This window comes from Psittacula echo (genome assembly GCF_963264785.1).
Source record: "Psittacula echo genome assembly, chromosome: 4".
Lineage (NCBI taxonomy): Eukaryota > Metazoa > Chordata > Aves > Psittaciformes > Psittacidae > Psittacula > Psittacula echo.
The window spans coordinates 75,902,698-75,922,677 of record NC_137738.1 but is presented as its reverse complement, the minus strand read 5'-3'; the positions used below and the strand labels follow the sequence as shown (position 1 = coordinate 75,922,677).

General features: G+C 38.6%; 1 protein-coding gene across 1 annotated transcript in view; it reads left to right on the top strand.

Moving 5' to 3' along the window:
- The window catches only part of CD109 (CD109 molecule), a gene marked incomplete at both ends in the record, with an annotated part of 77,126 nt that extends 59,154 nt beyond the window's left edge, over positions 1-17,972 (top strand). Inside the window, 6 exons of the mRNA XM_080615988.1 lie at positions 1,653-1,808; positions 1,893-1,958; positions 9,430-9,566; positions 13,900-14,056; positions 14,461-14,563; positions 17,782-17,972. Coding sequence (XP_080472114.1) covers positions 1,653-1,808; positions 1,893-1,958; positions 9,430-9,566; positions 13,900-14,056; positions 14,461-14,563; positions 17,782-17,972 — 810 coding nt within the window. The remainder of the gene's footprint in view (positions 1-1,652; positions 1,809-1,892; positions 1,959-9,429; positions 9,567-13,899; positions 14,057-14,460; positions 14,564-17,781) is intronic.
- Positions 17,973-19,980: the final 2,008 nt, after the last annotated feature.

Genomic DNA, 19,980 nt, shown 5'->3' with positions numbered 1-19,980 from the left:
TTCTTTCCATATGTGGGTCCTCAAACTTCTGAAACTAAGATAAGAAATGGGAATAGGTTTTTGAGAAACATCCTAACCTAGTGCCTCTGTTGGCAGTTGGTCTTAATAATGTATTTTGTCCTCATTATTATTTTAAATTTTTGATGGGCCATGAAATTTGGAATATCTTCATTATCTCCAGGAGGTTTCCATGTTATTGAAACCACATCTTGTACTCTGTGCTGGCATCCAGAAAGTCTATACAGTAATTTGGATTGCATTAGTTTAAACTAGCTTTTAAATTAATTGCAAATGCTGGTCACAGTAAAATGTCGTATTTCATCATACTGCTTGGTACCAAGCTGTACAGGCTATCCTTCATTATTTTCCAATGTTTGTTGGTATTGATCTGAGAGAAATTAGTTCTACTAAATAAAATGCAGCAACCAGCCTAGTTCCCCTGTGTTTCTCATATTTTCATAATATGTTGATTCTTGCTTATTATTTGAAGAGGCTGATTGAAGCACTATATGGGTTTAAAAAGCTTTTCCCTGTTCTCCAGAAACCATTTTTACTTCAAAGTTTAAAAATCCATCAGTGTACCGTTTACTCCTGAGTGTGAAGTTAAGAAATGAATTTAATCCTTTTGTTCTTCCATAGTCTAAACTGTTTTGATTTCAAAATTACTCCAGTGTCTCTTAGGATGGCATTTTTATTTTGTGGAAATGACCCCATACTTTCTATTAACTTCTGAGATTACTTTAAAAAAATGTTGGGAGTGTTTTCTTCCATGAATTTACTACATTAGAAACCTAATGTATTGTTAAACAATAAGGAGGAAGGTAATCAATTTCATGTGTGATGTTTTGTAAGTTAGGGTGTCATAACTCACTGCAATTTGTATATGTGGTGTAGCTTATTACGAATTTGCAATCAGTATATTTTGCTTTATAATGCTTTTAATGTTTGGGCATAAAATGTGGATATTTAATATTTACAGGAATACAAGTTGTACAAAAAATAGCATATATATGAAAGTAGATTTAAATCATAGGGAAGAGTAGCAAGTTCTGCAAAGCCTGTGTTGCTGGGCAAGAAAGGCCGATGACTATAGGTTGAGACCATATTCTGTAACTTTTCAGACTGTGTATTGGACACAACATTGTCATGCTAAGCTGTGCAACTCATGCTTCAGCTGTGAATGTTTCTTGGTGAAAAGCCATCTGCTTTAGAGCGTGACAAGGGGATCATTTATCTTCTCTGTAGGTGGTTCTTTGCCCTCTTGATTTTTACCTGTGTTTCTGAGAGTCATTTGAGCCTAGGATGTGGAAGAACTCTGAAGTCACCTTCAGCAATGGCAGATAGCTTTTCTAGACATCTTGAACGCTTTCTGAATTCAGGGCGAGAAATATAAATGTGAGAAATGTAAGCATGAGAATATAATTGTAAGGACTTGGAATAGGCACTTTAAGTGTTCAACTTGTGTTACCATCCCTCTTCTGTGCTGGGATCCTTCATGGCAGTGGAATCCCAATGGAGATGTGCGGGTGGCTGCATGAAGACTCCAACATAATCAACAAATGGGACAATGCAGAGACCATGAGCTCCCCAAGGCATAGCCTATACACACGTAGTTCACTGTTTATTACAGAAGGATTTGTTTCTCTGAACAGGACACGGTGGTGGCTCTGCAAGCCTTGAGTCTATTCGCAACTCTAACTACTGCAGGCAGAACAGAAATGGATTTAACAGTGACAGCACCTTCTTTGAAAATACCAGAAATATTTTCGATTGATACTCGAAACCGTTTTCTGCTTCAGACCAAGGAGGTACTGTAGAAAGTGAGGAATATTTTGTAAAGTTTGCTGACTGAAAGTACTTTGAGAATACTGATTTACTCATCTTTCTTTCAGCTTGACCCTGTACAACCAATGACAATTACAGTGGCAGCGGATGGAACAGGATTTGCTGTCTTTCAGGTATGCAGTGCAGTTATTCTTGCTGAATTTTGGACCTTTATTAAACATGTTAGTAAGAACAATCTTCTGAAATGTGTTAAATCAGTACCAAAGCATTTTACTAATTGAAGAATGCTGTGAACCAAATATTGTGTGAATGGATGTATAAACATGTTTGTTTATGGCCGATGGCCTGGCCTTTTAAGTACTGCTGGATGATTGGCAGTTTTGGGACACTTCGAGGGGCCAGAGCCATATCAAAGCAGCCCTGTCCTTCTTTAGAAATGCAGGGTCCATTTGCAAGACAAAGGACTACAGTGGCACATCTGCAGGCACAAAGGTCAGAGTAAAAAAGGCATGTGGACCAGGTAGATATGCTTCATTTTGTATTATGATAAACCATAATAAGGCACAGATCAATACAGAACTAGATTACACTACTAGTTATTAGACTTACTTTCCTTTTATTGAAGTAGAATATAACTATAGTGCAGAACCTGAAAACAAGAGTATTGCGGCCAGGTTCTTCAGCAATTTTTACAGTGTTCTGAAATAGTGTGAAAGACTAGAGTCAAAGGATCCTGCAAACTGTCAACAGTAACAGATGCTTCACATCAGCCAGCAGTGGGGCATGGCAAAGAGTAGAAGGTGGTATAGTGATCCCTTCTCTGCTTGTCCTGTGGAAGACTGTGTTTTGGTAATAGAAATTCAAACAACTTTACTTATATTTAAACAAATTTATCTGGGATAAGCACATACAGTATTTAGAACTAGCAAAACATAAATAGCCTTTTCAGCTGCTTGTTCTTCAGCCATAAGAGACTGTGTTCTGAAACAAATTCTGCCTCCAAGATTTTTCCTAACCCCATGAGAAATATCCTGTGTGAAGAAGACAGTATTGGAACTCATTTGATATGGCCATTCTCATTGATATGGTCTTTCTTCGCTGTTGTTCTGTCCATGATAGTGGCTTAGAACCACACAGGTGAAAGAGAAGACCTTTGAAAAGCTACAGATAATGCAGAAATATTAGTCTCTGAGCATGACAGAGTCATATAATTGGAAGTATATAAACTCATGATTGCTGAATCTTACCGTAAAACCAGACAGAGCTTCTGCTAGAGTCCTTATAGTCGTACTCGAGAAAACTGAACTTAAGCTGACTTTAATCATCTTGAAGTTTTGTGCCAGGTCAGATTCCATCTCAAGTTCCTTTCAACCTGACCTTTGCTTCAGTGTTCTTATGTCTGGGAAACAAAGAAGCATGGTGATGGTAAATATGCTTTTGGATAAAAGACCATTTAAAAAGAACCTTCACTGATACCTCTCAGCAGTGAACAGCAGTGAGATACCCCTCATTCATTCAGCATCGGTCTGCAAAACCCAGAGTGCCATAGAATCATAGAACAGTTAGGGTTGGAAAGGACCTTAAGATCATCTAGTTCCAACCCCCCTGCCGTGGGCAGGGACACCTCACACTAAACCATGCCACCCAAGGCCTCATCCAACCTGGCCTTGAACACCGCCAGGAATGGAGCATTTACAACCTCCCTGGGCAACCCATTCCAGTGCCTCACCACCCTCACAGTAAAGAATTTCTTCCTTATATCCAATCTAAACTTCCCCTGTTTAAGTTTGAACCCATTACCCCTTGTCCTATCACTATAGTTCCTGAAAAATAGTCCATCCCCAGCATCCTTGTAGGTCCCCTTCAGATACTGGAAGGCTGCTATGAGATCTCCACGCAGCCTTCTCTTCTCCAGGCTGAACAGCCCCAACTTTCTCAGCCTATCTTCATACGGGAGGTGCTCCAGTCCCCTGATCATCCTCGTGGCCCTCCTCTGGACTTGTTCCAACAGTTCCATGTCCTTTTTCTGTTGAGGACACCAGAACTGCACACAATACTCCAAGTGAGGTCTCACGAGAGCAGAGTAGAGGGGCAGGATCACCTCCTTCGACCTGCTGATCACGCTCCTCTTGATGCAGCCCAGGATACGGTTGGCTTTCTGGGCTGCGAGCGCACACTGCCGGCTCATAAATCATGTCCCATGTTTATTAATTCCCAGAAGTGCCAGCGAAGTTTACAGCAAAGTTCAAAAGTTTCAGAGGATAGTGTAGATTCAGACCAGCAGGATTTCATTCACGCATCTGTGGTTTCAGTGTGTGAGTGTATGTGGAATGTAACAAAGTGGGGCTCCAGAATAGTTAAGCTACTTAACTTAATCACTGTTGAGAAATGCTCCCTGATATTAAGTCAACCGATTTGTCAGATGAGCTTATCAAAAACTTTTCAGCAAATTGTTTCTTGCTGGAAGATGCTGATTTATTGAAAGGAATGCCTTTTGTGAAAGCATATGGGTTCCAATTACATTTTTGCCAGCAGGAAACTTTCACATCCAAACCAGCATGACTGAGCAGAAGTCTTCCACTCAGAATAGCCAGTAGTTGACTCTCTGGGTAGAAGGCTTTTTGGGAGTGCACTATAGGTTAAGTTCCTGGTTTGTTGTCTGAACGTACAAATGTGTTCCCAAATGACTGGTGTTCAGGGACCAATGCTGGATTATCTTCTTCTGTTGCCTTTTTTCCTGCAGCTTCCTGAGTCAGAGGTGCTGTGACTTGATTCAAAATTTTCTTCTTAATACAGTGGAGTAGCTTCTTCAAACCTTTTCTTTGCTGGGATCAGTTCTTTTCCTTCTGTTAGCAGGTCTGGTATTCTAAAAGACAGAACATTGATGCCATTTGAATGAGATTTGTCTTTTTCCCAGACGCAAGCTAGATCTGGGCCACATTTAATAAATCAGATAGCGTATGACAAGGCGATCACATTTCTTCAGCTGGGTTTCATTGTCTTAGGCCCGCCAAAGTACAGTGGTGAGATTCACTGTTCTGGGATTTGGCTTTCTGGCCAAAGCAGCATGTCAAAACAGTAATTCATTTAAATATCACAAAACACAAGATTCAGTCCATTAATGGAAAAAGTTGCTTCCCTGACAGAACGGATTCTTAGAAAAAACACCTTATTTTTTGTGAAATCTCACTGTATGTGCGAGTTGGCAGTGTATTCATACTTGACCCTGCAGGATCTCAGAAAATTTATTCATTTTGGATAGTATAATTGGAAAAGCAGACATTTAATTGTAGTTTTATGGCCTTAGGGACAAAGTCTCCTAGTTCATCTGTTCATTATGTGGGCATACACTATGGATGACTCAAGACATTGACTCTACAAGGGGAAAGAGAGGATGAGTGTAAGGTTAAGGGTATATGAAAGATACTCTCCAGAGAAAGGAGTCAGAGAAGCCATCTTCCCTTGTTGACCTGCTGAAAGTCTTGGAAGACAGAATTCTCTGCTGTCTTGAGCCACTGTGAAATGGGCTTGGCCTCTAATTGGCATGGCCCATGCCTTCTGGAGGGAAGAATGCCACTGAAATTCAGGACTAACAAGGGACCTGTGAGCAGGCTGAAGGAGTATTGGTATGGGCAAAGTGGATAGGTGAACAAGATCTCCTTGATCTCCTGGTCAGGTACAGAGAGGAAGCAAGGAAAAAAAATGGGAATCATTTGTTACTCTTTACTGAAAAGCATGGACTGGTTTTGTTTTTCAATTTGGTGTATTTTTACTAGACTTAGTAAAATGCAAGGGACTAAATGTTATTTGTCGTGATGGTACTGAAAAAGGTACACTTTAATATAAAAGCACACATACTTCTCCATTACAGTTTGAGTAGATACTGAGTCAAAAAGGGAGAGAAAAATATTGGAGATTATTTCATTGAATTTGTGTCCTCAGTCAAGCACATATGTGCTGTTAGTTGAAGAACAAAAAGAAAAGGATGAAGAGATATGGATTAAGGGCGTTATAAATGAGTGACGTTTTTTAAACATAGTGCAATTGATTGGGTCAGACACTATTACAAGCACCTCTGTCATGCGGAAGGTTAGCTTTTAGTTTTCTCTTTGGCCTTTCATGGGAACTGGTTACAGTATAACAAGACTGGATCAGTTCTGCCTTTAGCTTTAGCAGCTGCTTCTTGAAAGGGTTAAGAAGAAATGCAGTTGCCCATTTTTGTTGATTTAATGCTAGTTTCTGTATAATAGCATTCTGTCCCCAAAGTAAGAGTGTATAATGAAGAAGGCTTTAATTATTTGTTACGAAAAAGATTTTTCCTTCATTGTCATGAGAAATCAGGAAAGGAAAGTCAGACCGTAACAGAGATAACTTGTTCCATGAAAATACTAGCTGATTGACCTGTTTGGTATGTGGTTTCAGACATCCTGCCTTGGCAGTAAATTCCCATTCATTAGCTTTTTCTGGCAAAAGTTAAAACAGCTTTATTTCTGTGATGACAGATTGTTGAGGCACCACCAGCTTGTCTTTACCAAACTTTCTGCATGCCTGTAACTGGCAGGCTTTCTAGGTTGGCTTAGTCCTTGGTACTGCCTTCTCCTGCAGAGCAGTTGTACAGGATAAATCTTCCCTGTTGCACCACGGTTGTCCTAAGTGCCTGTACAGATTTGGCTCTGCACTCATACAGCATGCTAAATTCAGCAATGCAGGGTAGAGCAAGGGAAATTGAGTGTGTATTAGTGAGAGAACATAGCAGCAAAAGCAAAAATTAGAAATTAAAGACTCCTCTGTTTGCACAGGTTTGCTATCCTGTAACTGTCTTGCTAACCTATAACTTGTACAACCCCATGTCATGTCTTTAAATTTGGACTGACAGTTTTCCCTTTCCTGCCAGAAACTGTGTAAAGGGACTGTGATTTTCCAGAAGCATTCTTCATTCCCTTTTCCTTAGCCAAGCAAAGTGTATGTTGAAAGTATTTGAACCACTTTCTAATTATTTTTCTACCAAAATCAAAGAAGAAGATGCCCCCCTGCCTTGCCGTATGTTTTATCTTGATGACTGAGAGACATGAGGATTATTTGTTTGTTTATTAAAACTGCAAGCTTACTGTTCTGTTGGTAAAAATCACTATTTTGCTAAATAATATAAACTCTTCTTTGATAGTAAACATTTTCTAAGTTTCTTATATTTGATTTTAAAAGTTGATCTTTCTGAGTCATCACAGTGAAGTTCTGAGTCAGCAATGTGTTCTCTTGTCCTCTCTCAAGAGCTGGTGTCACATTTGTGCCACAGCAAAGGGATGCTGCAGTTACCATCAACATTGCCTTGGGTATTAATCAATCTGAAGCACCTTAATATGTTTTCTCAAAGTTAAATATTTTTTTTGGTGTCTTTTATTGAGTATAAGTGCATGAGTATGCTAGAGAAGATGTGCTGGGACAGCTGATATTGTTCATTATCCTGTATCCCATAGTAGAAGTAAAGAGAAGATCACCAATGAAGGCTACTAGAACAGGGCAAACATGAAGTGATACCTCACTGGTATACCCTCTTGCCTCATAGTTCTGCAGCTAATAGTATATTGTATGAAGAACCTTGAACCTTCTCCCCTAATTCTTGTATCTGGAGAAAAGGCATAAGAGGGACTGTGCTGGGTCAGAGCAAAGCTCAGACTAGCCCAGCATTCTGTTTTCTACAGCGGCCAGAGGTGGATGCCCAGGAGAGAGTATAAGAAGATAAATAATGTAATGTATTACCTGACTGTCTTCTACCTCTTACTATATATTACTCAAGACCTTCAGCTGGAGATATTTTCTGTGGGCTTAGAAAATTTCGGTTCTATGAAGTTGTGTATTTTGCCCTTGAACATTTGTACTGCTTAGTATCTGCAGCATCTTGTGGGAAGGAATTCCATAATTTAAACTTGCATTGCATGAAAAACTATTTCCTATTTGTCTTTCCCATGAAAGTAATTCTGTGTCCTTCTTCCAACTTAGCTATTTATGGCTGAATTTTCATGCATTTTACAATTTCTTAAATGCTAAACAGATTTGGTAGTAAACAGTGCATAACCCATTATTAAGTACATAAAAATTCTTTCATTCTGCAACTCTTTTCAGTAATCTTAGTCTTTGCTGCCTCAGATAAATTAGTATAATCAGCAAACTTTATGACATCAGGAGTCACCCTTTTTAATATATCATGTATGGATATGTTTAATGGTGGTCATCTAGAACAGATTCCTTTAGGACTCAGCTCCTTTTATGTATGAACTTTTCCACCCTCTGTCCCTGTCTTTTAACAGCCTTTTATCCCTTGGCAGTTTCTTTTGTTTCGGCTAGTACCCTTTAGTACTAGTACTAGTACTCGTCCTAATCAGCTACATGCCAATGTAACATCCATGTAGCTTATACTATACAGAGCTCTGTTGACCGAGCTTTTTCATTTGGTTCAGGTAGATAGTGGGTTTATATCAACAACTTGTTCTCTAACATGTCATACTTACTCATTTGTCCACTAATTTGACTTTTTATTATAGTTTTGATTGTGTTTTCTGGTATAAATACCAAGCTTACTTGATAGCCATAGTTTTCTAGACCCCTGGTACTCTTAAAAATTGCTGTCATCATCCAGTGTGGTAGTAAGGCAGTTTTCAACTGTTTCTGTATGCCGTGAAGTTCAGTTCTGTAGGCAGTACAGACTGTTTTTTTACTGCACAACTTTCTTTGATGGCTGATAACATGAGAGTACTCATTGGTTGCTCAATTCCAGGTCCAGCATTTCTGCTTTTGCTATCAGCATTGGTAATTTTATAGGATATTGAGATAATCAGGCTGTCTCCTAATTATTGAGACCTCGTTTAAGGGCTTCTGGTTTACCACTCATCTACCACTGTCTCAAGCATCTTATACATATCTACAGTAGAAGAATTGGAAAATCTCAAACTGTGCCTAATACATGACTTTATTTTGTATTAATGTTACTGTCCTGCACTGGAAATCCTGTCATACTTCCTTACTTGGCTCACTTAGCAGAGCTTGGCACTTGTTAAGCAGAAAGGGCAAGAGCTCTGTCTCTGAGGCAGCCTGAAGCTTTGTCTTTGCACAGATAAACCAAATCATGAAACTGCTTACTTAACAGAAAGGAAATTGCGTTGTTCTGAGCTTAGAATGACATGCTATTCGTCATCTCTTTTGAGTGTATGAATGCTGTGACATGAAGACTAAAGACAAATTCTGTGCATATGCTATGTATTTGCTCTTGCTCTGCTTTCATATGCAGCCTGTCTCTTTTAACCCAGTGGGAATGAGTCTCTGAAGTTTTGTCTTTATTCTTCTCATTTGACACTGTCAGGAAATAGCTGCACACATTACAAACAAGGAGACAACAAATATGGAGAAAGTTGCTGGTTGTCTTAGAACTTCGTTGTGTTTGCCTCCATTGCATCCTGCTAATTGCATTGGTTCTGCTGTATTACGAAGTGTTCAGAAAGGATATTTCCTTTAGAGAATTCCTATGAATCTCATGCGTACAGCTGTCCTTTCATGTGAGCACTCCTTTGGCGTTACACTGTAGAAACTTAGTGTTTTAACCATACAGATTTGCTTTACACGTCATCTAATGTCTCTACTTGAAATCCACAGCTCAATATTATTTACAACACAAAGCACACTGATCAGAGGCTCAGATCTGTCAAAAAACAAGAAGCCTTTGACTTGAATGTTGATGTAAAGGATGACAAAGATGATAAAAACCATTTGACCTTGAACGTGTGCACAAGGTAGGTAATTAAATTGGAGCATCTGATGCACCTCTTTGTCTATGCAGCTTTTTAAGTTATTTAAAATGAGCTAAATTATCCATTTGTTTGTATGTGTTTTTCTAGTGTATGGGATGTAAATGTATAACTAAAGAGAATAAAAGAATTACTTTGTAAAAATGGTTGTAGTTAAACTAAATAGGAATTCATTAGTACATAAATGAATTGTGCAAATTCTTTTGTGCAAAAATGTTGCTGGCTAGGTGAGATTTTTTTACTGGTATGCATAAAGATGGTGGTACACTAAATGTTTGAGGTATATGGAAGAGTCTGTGTGAAATACAAGAGAAAACTCAAGGGCTTCTGTGGTGCAAGTGCTTTTTAGCTATATGGAGAACTGTGGACAGACTTGAAAACTGAACCAATGTCTTCCACATTCTAACTTCTAGTAGCAGACTGTGACAACTGCCCATTATTACTCTTACCTTTCATGAATGGAATGCTTCACTTTCTATCTAGAAGTAAATACATATTTTTTTATTATTTTTTTTTAAAGAGAGAAGGAAGTTCTGAAGTGCTGAAAACACCATGAAATAGAAGCGTTGAACCTTTGGTCATCTCTATTAATAAAATTTGCTCAGAACATTTTTGGCAGGAGTCAAAATCCATGTTTACATAATGATAAATTCAGCTGGGTTATTGTCTTATTGTCAGGTGTCTTTGTGGTCTTTCATTTGCCAGTAAGTCTTATACTTATGAATTTGGTAATATAATATGTCAGCATCATTCTAGATTTGAAAGAGGTAATGTGTTTTCCAGCCAGGCTAATTCTGTTCTTTCTGTGGAATAAGCATGTGTGTGTATCTGAGATGATGTTAGTTGTTCAGTAAACATCTACTAAGAACTGAGCTGAGGCTGCTGAAGTATCATCTCAGAGACCACAGAACAGCCACCACATGTTAGCTGGGTATAATTTGGGTCAGATGAGAACAGGTGACATTGAGCAGTCATATTGCATATTCCTAGATCAGCCAGTCATTAAACCAGGTTGTTTCTTTGACTGCTTTGATGCATTACTTTTACTTGCTGTGAAAGGGCTTATATATGTATTTAAAAGAAATATATGAGGATGTTTGTTCTCTGGCAGTTTCTTCAGTATGCACTTTTTTTGTAGTTAAAGAGCACTGTGTATTTCACATAAAACTGCATAGGACACTGTATCTCTGCACAGATATTTGTAATTTGTCTTCTATCTTTTATCTAGAAATATCTTGAGATGACTACATTCTTTGTGTTTGGGATTCATCTGTTTGTGCATACTTCTTCTAGAAACACTGTTTTCTTCTCATGACATTCTAATGCATTTCTTGTAAATGGAAGATTTGCAAAGTACCACCTGGTCCACCATGATTACTCTTACATTCATTTCCTCCACATGCTCTTTTTGATATTTATTTAAACTTTAAATACTATTTTTATACTCTGCTCACACAAAGGAGCTGTGATTGGAGATGGAGCCTCTAGGTGACACCAACATACAAATAATCAGCTATAGTGAATATGATTTCACTACAGAGAGGATTGATTGAATATGGGAAATAGCCAGCAGGCACGAAGACAGAGCCCTGTTTTTATGTGTTTCTGGTAACCAATTTAATGACACAGATGGTGGGCAGGGACGCTAGAATACATGAGAGCTCTTGAAATAGAATGGGTATGTTCTCTTAAAGTTTTCTATGAAGTGTCAACAGCTTTCCAAAGCCTAGCACAAACTCCTGACATGTAAAAGGCTTACATGATGGGTCTAGGATAAGTCTTGGCTCGGCATTCTGATTTTCCTGACCTTTGGCTCAGGAATACACACAGGAATGGTTCCATCTCTCTGGGAAGGCTTTAGGGTGATGATGTTTTAATTGCAAAGTGTTCAAAGGATAGGGGAAAATCTGATGGCATTATAAAACTTCCCCAGGAGAATATTTGAAACATTCAGATCCATCAACTCTTATTATGTAAAGTGGACTGGTATAAGTCCTAGTAAGTCTGTGTATCTATTCTTTAGTCTGAGACTCTGTCTCTGTTTTCTTGGCTTGATAAATTAGTCATTCTCTTCTTTCTCTCACCCCTTCCCTCTCCCCTCCCCCCCATATATTGTATATAATATATACATTATCTATATTAAATTCCTGAATTGGTTTAAGGTTGGTCTACTTACAATCTTCCCAATGGTTGACAGAGCCTTGGGTGACATGGTTTAGTGTGAGGTGTCCCTGCCCATGGTAGGGGGGTTGGAATTAGATGATCTTAAGGTCCTTTCCAACCCTAACTATTCTATGATTCTGTGATTCTATGTGGCTTTCTGGTAGAGAAACCAAAGTAGGAATATAGAAAGACTGCTGAAATCTCAATCAGTTTAGCTAGCTGTTGGCATGCATGGCCAGGTAATGGAGGCTGTAGCTTTGCAATTTTTTTCTTTCTCTAATCTGCAGAACATGCCACTATCTTTCAGCTAGCTTGGTCGTGATTGACCAAGGTCATCTCAACTGGGTATCATTTATGACACTGGAACAGATGATGTTTCATTCAAATTAAACTGATTCTTGGTTAGAGGAGCTAATTTATTAATGGGGGGGCAGATACCCGGGACTGTCAGTTTCTTTTCTGATCAGTCTTGTTGCCTCCATACTATTTCCAGGTATGGGAAACTGATTGCTGACAGTTCTACTCAACTCTCTTGTTTATGCTTTCTGCCTACACTAGCTTGGTGTTATTTTCTCCTCTTTACATCATCTATGAGAGGGTCTCATACAAATCTCCTGTTGATGAAGAACTGAAATGTAAAATTCAACTCAAAACATTCTCAGTTCTCTTCAGGTACAAGTTTCAAGTCTTCATTCTTGCATGGTGATTTTTTTGGTAACTTTTAAGAGACCATGGAGTTGAAGAGATAATACCAGGAGCCATCCCCAAGGCTGTCTCTCTCTTCTTTGTTAAGAGAGGCAGATCCTCGTAACTTCTAGGAATATATCTTACTCACTTTTTGACAGCATGAAGGTGGTTTGGTTACCTGTTGATATTTTGGTAGCACCCCAGGCTGGCTAGACAGCTTGAGTATTTTCCTCCCCTCTTACTGGTAATTATGCAGAAATAATTACATCCAGTTCCAATTCAGTTATTTGTTTTCAATAGCAGCTACTTTGGCACAGCACATCATGCAACAGATGGTTTCATTTGTTTCTAATCTCATGAGCCAACTAAAGTCAGCAGTTCTGCTGTATTTCTTTCAAAGTCATATCTGGGTTCGATCAGCCATGCTGCCAGGCTTAACAGCATTGCTTTGAAAGCAAGTCTTCCCTTTTTTTAAACCATCTAGCTCTGCAAAGAAACAGTTATATTCAATTACTTTCAACTACTGTCAGGCCTTCAAAAATTGGAGACACTGAGAATTGGAGACACTTCTATTCTAGTATAACAATTATCATTTACTCTCCATGCCAAGGCAGGGAGAAACTCTTCTGACACCTGCTTTATTTAAAGCAATACAATTGTTAGCAGGTCATTTAGGTATCATTTGTGGCACAGAACTCCATACATATATTTTGATAATTTTGTTGTGCACCATAGTGTGTAAGGTTTGCTCAGTAGAGCAAAGCATTTTAGTCCAGCATCTGAGTCTTACATTGGAAGAAGATGTAATAATAAGTATTATTTAGGAAAAAAGAAAGAACTCAGCATCTTAAATGTTTTTCCAAAACTGAATGATAACATGACTCTGAATTTTAAAACTGGAGCTTTGAGAAATAATATGATGATGATTTTGTCAATGGAACCATCAATCTCTATGAAGGAAACATGAAAAGGTTTGGAAGACTTTTTTGGTGTGTACTTTTATCTCACCATCCAAAAATGAATACAAGCAAAACAATGCATCCATAGGAAGGAATACGTATATGTCAGTTCAAGAATTCCTAAGCATTTTCTTAATTACTTCTTTAGAGGGATGTGTTTAGTTGTGGTATTTCATTGTAATATTTCCTGCATATTTGTGATATAAACCTGCACTTACAGGTGCCAGTGGAAAGCTCCTAGTGGTGTCAGTGTTGTCTCTCATTTATGTACTGTAGTTTTCTTAGTGTTAAGCCTGCTTTTGCAGATGTGATTGAAATTATCCAGCGGAATAATAGAGAAACCAATTATTACCTCTTTATTGTTAGAAATGTTCTTGTTGGCATTTTGTTCTATTTGTTTCTCAAGTATTCTTAAGCAATATTGCTTCCATAGTTGGGAGTTAATCATCAGTTTCTTTAGAGAGTGGTTTACTGTATTCCTACTTAAAGTTTCTTTGTGTTTTGAAAAGGTACTTGGGTTCCGGCACAGCTCCCAGGAGTGGTATGGTCCTCATGGAGGTTGGCCTACTCAGTGGTTTCTCTGTGTCACCAGATTTCATTCCATTAGACAGTACAGTTAAGAAGATGGAGAAGGACAATGGAAAAGTCAACCTATACTTAGACTCAGTAAGTTGAAAATAACAAAGAAATGTGTTTGTAGTGATGTTAATCTTAACTCTGCCATTGTTTAGTTTAAATTTGGAAAAACATTATAATTGTATTCTTTGGGGAAATCAATGTCTGCTATTCATATTGAATTAATAGCTCCACTGTTCTTTATCAAGACTGACTGGATAGGTCCAACTCAGTTATATTTGTAAGGGGTTTGCAGGTTAAGCCTCTTAAAAATCATATATAAGACATTTCAAGGAGTCTGTAATGTGGCCAAAATAACTACAAATGAGATAAGCATCTTTATATGCATCCTGAATCCAAGTCTTTAGAAATGGACTGCTGTTGAGCTAGAAGTCCTTACCTCTTCCATGAAACCACCATCACCAGGGTTCTCAGATGTTTCTCTTCTGTTCTAGCTAAATGAAACACACGTTTGTGTGGATATTCCAGCTGTGAGAGACTTCAAAGTGGCAAATATCCAAGATGCTTCAGTGACTATAGTGGATTACTATGAACCTAGTAAGTGTCAGTCATTTCAAATGGATCTTAGTGATTCAGAAGTTTAAAAGAAAGTTTCTGTTTGTGGAAATAAAACAAATTTTAGGGAATAGTTCTTATTTAACTGCAGCCTTTTTGGACACTGACATGCCAAATTTTCTTACAAATAGTAGTTTTTTCCCATATATATGTTTATTATCTTAATGGTTTGGTTCCTCAGCTGGTGTGAATTGTCATAATTTAATTGTCAGCTGGTATAAATTGGCTTCAGTCTGGCCCAGTGTGTTCCCAAAACTACCAAAATGAAGCAGGAACTTCACTGTGGTTCACTTACCAAGTTAATGATTATCTTTCAAGTAGCTTTTCCATCTGTTTCTTGTTTAAACTAAGAGTTCTTCACTGGAGAAAATGCCAGTGTTTTGATTTCTAGAGTTATGTAGAAAGAAGCATATGGGAAAAATAGTTTCAAAGCTTTTTGTTTTGGGTTGGGTTTCTTTTTTTTTTTTTTTTTTATGTTTGTTTCTTTTTTTGGTGTGGTGTGTGTTTTAGAGAAAGGCAGCAATGTACAAAGCTCTTGGGTAAAATGAAAAAGAAAGATTACAAGCTTCTGGAGAAGATATTAGAGAAGTTTTCATTACTCCAGCCAGCTGAAACATTATTAAGGATTTAGGCCTGATTTGAGATAAGGCTTAAAAAGGTTGTATAGGCAATTTTCTTCATGTTGGTTTGTTTTAGCACAAGACAAAAGACAACCAAATATGCTATGATGTGCATTACTTTAGCTAGATGAAGATCACATTTACTTTGTGTAGGCTGAAATGTTTGTTCAATCACAGAATTTTAAACTAAAATAGGAAATTTGCAGACATAACTATACTGTCCATTAACCTAGAGCATGTTTTAAGTCATAGTGGTTTAAAAAGTTAGAGCAATTTTTACTTGAGATAAATACATAACATTTCTATGGCCAAAACAGATTTCTTCATACTTCAGTTCCTACGAGAAGAGCTCAGGACCTAGTCTTTTATAAGGATGCTGTTGGATAGGCTAATATGTATTAAAAAGTCACATATAAATGCACATATGTAAATAGTTTCATAATATTTAAATATATTTAGTACCCATAATTTCTCAATATTAATTTAAAGATACGAATTAATAGAATCATAGAATCACAGAATAGTTAGGGTTGGAAAGGACCTTAAGATCATCTAGTTCCAACCCCCCTGCCATGGGCAGGGACACCTCACACTAAACCATGCCACCCAAGGCTCTCTCCAACCTGGCCTTGAACACTGCCAGGGATGGAGCATTCACAACTTCCTTGGGCAACCCATTCCAGTGCCTCACCACCCTCACAGTAAAGAATTTCTTCCTTATATCCAATCTAAACTTCCCTGTTTAAGTTTTAACCCATTACCCCTTGTCCTATCACTACAGTCCCTAATGAAGGGTCCCTCCCCAGCATCCTTGTAGGCCCCCTTCAGATACTGGAAGGCTGCTATGAGGTCTCCACGCAGCCTTCTCTTCTCCAGGCTGAACAGCCCCAACTTTCTCAGCCTCTCTTCATACGGGAGGTGCTCCAGTTCCCTGATCATCCTCGTGGCCCTCCTCTGGACTTGTTCCAACAGTTCCATGTCCTTTTTCTGTTGAGGACACCAGAACTGCACACAATACTCCAAGTGAGGTCTCACGAGAGCAGAGTAGAGGGGCAGGATCACCTCCTTCGACCTGCTGGTCACCCTCCTTTTGATGCAGCCCAGGATACGGTTGGCTTTCTGGGCTCTGAGCGCACACTGCAAGCTCACGTTAAGTTTCAAATCGACCAACACCCCTAAGTCCTTCTCTGCAGGGCTGCTCTGAATCTCTTCTCTGCCCAGCCTTGAAATCCTTAAGGACTTAATATCCTTAAGGCCCAACCTAATATCTTTAAGGACTAAAATCTATATGACATTATCAGTCATCAGCTGCAATAGAAAGCTTTGGCTTTAAGAAAAAGATTGCTTCAAATATTCCTTTACGAGGCACCATTCCTGTTACTGTGTACCTAGAGATGTTATTGGTCAGTAAATATACTCATGCCATGACTGAGTTCTCCTGAGAGAACTCCTTCTTATCTAATGAAGCAATATGCTTTTATTTGAATCTTTTCTTTCTTTTTCATCACTCCCACAGTTGTTGACCCAGGCTGCAGGTATATATTTTATGTGATACTGTCAGTTTGATTCATGAGTTAGATGTCTGAGGAGTCCTTGTGCTCTGGCATTTACCAAAAAAGTTGTGTCTGTGTGGCAGATATTACAACTGGCATAGGTATAAAGAACTGGCTTGGATGCCAGTGCAACAGTGCCAGCAAGGAGATCTGCCAGGATTAATATGCGCAGCTACTAAGCACATTGAAATGACTGCTGCTTCTCTTACCTGATTTTGTTCAGAGCTAGTTGGGTGTCACTCTTGGGTAAGCATTTTGGCTTGTAAAAGTACACTTTTTTTTTTTTTTTTTTAAATATCTTGAAAGGAAACTGAATATCATTTCAGTAAAAAAATACCAATAATAAAAAGAGAAATTGCAGTGTCCCTAGTTGGAATGAAAACCTTCAAGCCAAAATTAAGCCCACTATGGGAATGAAACTTTGCAAAAGATTGTTCTGTGAGCATTTACCATGCATTGATTTTTTTGAAATGAATATGGCTTTCCAGGCTTCTAGTCTGTTAGGCTGTGTCGCAACCCTTCAGGCAGTGGGGGAGCAAGACACAGGAGCAGGATCTAGGTAAAGCGGGCTGTCCCAGATTCAGGAAGCTAATGCTTCCAAAAATAATATTGAGAGAAAGCATCACTTATGAGAGACTTAGCTCTTAAATGTAATAGCCTGTAACCTGCCCGGTGAAGCATCCGATTTCCTTTGTCATGAGGGTTGCTGTGTAAGTAGGGGAAAATTCCTTTTTAAAATGTTTGACTGAGGTTTGTGAACAGACTGGGTCTAACAGCTGAGATTGACTCTATGAAAGTCTGCCTTTCACTAAGCATTTGTGTGAATATATCGAGAACGTTTTGATGTTTTGGGAGAAGAACAAAGATTAATGCCTAGGCTTAAACACCCACTCTGGGAAGTATTTTGCAATGTATGATGAGGTCTGCATTAGAGTTTAGTGCATCTGTTAAAATGCTTGCTTTGTGAAGCTGATTTGTTGGTCAGTTCTGAGTTCATTAACTAGTGTTAACTAACTTTTCTGAACAGGGAGAAGAGCAGTGAGAAGCTACAATTCAGAAGTAATGCAGGGTATAACCTTTTGTGACTTCTGTGAAAGTGATTGTAGTCTTTGCCACCGAGATGGTTCTGCAGCCTTGCTTCAGCACTCTTCATTGGACTCCTTGTTCTGTCTGCTGTTTGTCCTTCATGTAAACTTGCTGTACAGTTGTGTGCTGTAAAAAGGAAACAGATTATGTTACGCATTTAAGGTTTCCGTAAATTATCCAAAGAAAATTTTATGTTCAGATACCAGCCCATCTTTAGTGATTACAGTGACCAAACTCCTGCTGTGTTCAGGAAGAGCTGGGCTGGCCCCTATAGTAAATTTCTGGCTGTGCCAGAAAGCTTTGTTAAGTGTCTGCTGGAAAAACTTTCAAAGCATTAGTTTCATACTGAAGTTATTTTCTGAAGAAGCACAGAATTACCGAGAAAGCAGTCTGAGAAAATACAAACCTAGCTCCATGCTTCCACACCCTTTACCCCTGTTTCCATTGCGCTCTTTTGTTTTTAGGGATGTATGTTAAGTTTACCATGCTTATCTGAAACACTGTTTGCTTCTCCATTGGGTTGTTGGTAAGCAGGATGCTGGGAGCTTAGTATCAGAGCTCGCTTTGTTCTCTTCTGCAGACATGACACTTAACTTGAATATTGAGTTTCACCATATGCTCTCATAGGGAATAATATGAAAAATAAAGGAAGCTAGCTTCACAGCAGATGCAGGATCCAAAAAGTGCTGTGCATTCACAAACTGCTGAATGCCCCAGATAATTATCAGTCTTTTTTTATTATTACAGAGAAGCTGGGTGGATTTTTTACCAATTCATAAGCTGATCATGTTGGAAAATAAGGCCTCGGGATGTTCTCATGCATTTTACTCTGAAGGGCTTTTACTGTAAACATATCGAAAGATGGAGTCTATGTTTGAGACTTCGTTTTTTTCCAGGGTATTCAGAAACAAACTTAATTCTCTTTCCATGGGAAAATGCTGGTATCTGCTGGCATATTTATGGCCAGCAGGATGAAGATTGCTTGGATCCTTTTCTGATTTTTGAAAGTCTTCTAAAAAGTCACTCTGAGGCATCATGTATGTCTTGAGTTTGCAATGTCATCTTGTCAATGTTTTAAGTGCTATAACCCTAAACAGCTGTTTACTGCTCCCTATGTCATGTCAGCTGATTGGCCCTGAATGCCATCCGTGCATGCAACTCCACTTGTTGGTTGGTGGAGAAGGCTTTTAGAAGGCATGGGCTGCACATGCGTTCAGCCCAGCAAAAGAATTGACATGCTTGTTTAATTTTAAGCACAACCTTGTATGCTTTAGTGTTTTGCTGAAGTGGGGTGGATGAGAGTGCTGGTGAAGAGCAGTGGACACTTCTACACCCAAACCGGCTTTTTTGCACATGGGGAGAATTACAGGTCTCTGTAAATATGGAAATATATGAGTTTGGAGCTTTTCTCCTGAGTGAGTGCATGAATATCTTTCCTGTCTGGCAGCTGACTAATTCTTCTGGAACACTGCCTGCGATAGCTAATGCTACTTCTTTTTGGCAAGGAAACCAAGCTGATAACATTCTGAGTTACTAAAATGAAGTTAATAGCTGTCATGCCAACTAACAGAGGTAGAAATTTTAAGGCTAATGATTCCCTTTCTTTCCTACCTTTTTGAGACGGAGTGTGTATATGTGCACATGTAATAATATGGCAGTCACTTTTCTTGAGCATTTTCTAATTTTTATCCACATTTTGCAACTGCTTAAAATGTATATTTTTGTATTTTATGCTCATCTATACTTTTTTTCACAAAGGAAATTAGTGCATGGTAGTATGGGAGAGGCCTGAAGTTCCTGAACTGGGTGCCTTCTAATATCGAGGTATAGATTTTTAACTGCAAAACTAGTTTAGGTGGGGTTATTTGTTTTACTTTAGTTGTATTTAGAATTTAAAACATTTTTCACAAACATGAGGTTCTGTTCTGACTCTCTGGCAGAGCTTAGGCCTGGTTCTTTATAGTCAACTTTTGCTTTTTACTTGTCTTTGATGCACTTTTGGTCTAGTCCCTTGAATAATTGATTAACATGAGTGCCTTGACATGAGTGCCTGTGCTGTTCTGACCCACATGAAGTAATACTATACTAAGTGAAATCCAAAGCACTCCTTAGTCAACACGATGCAGGATCTGACCCTCTG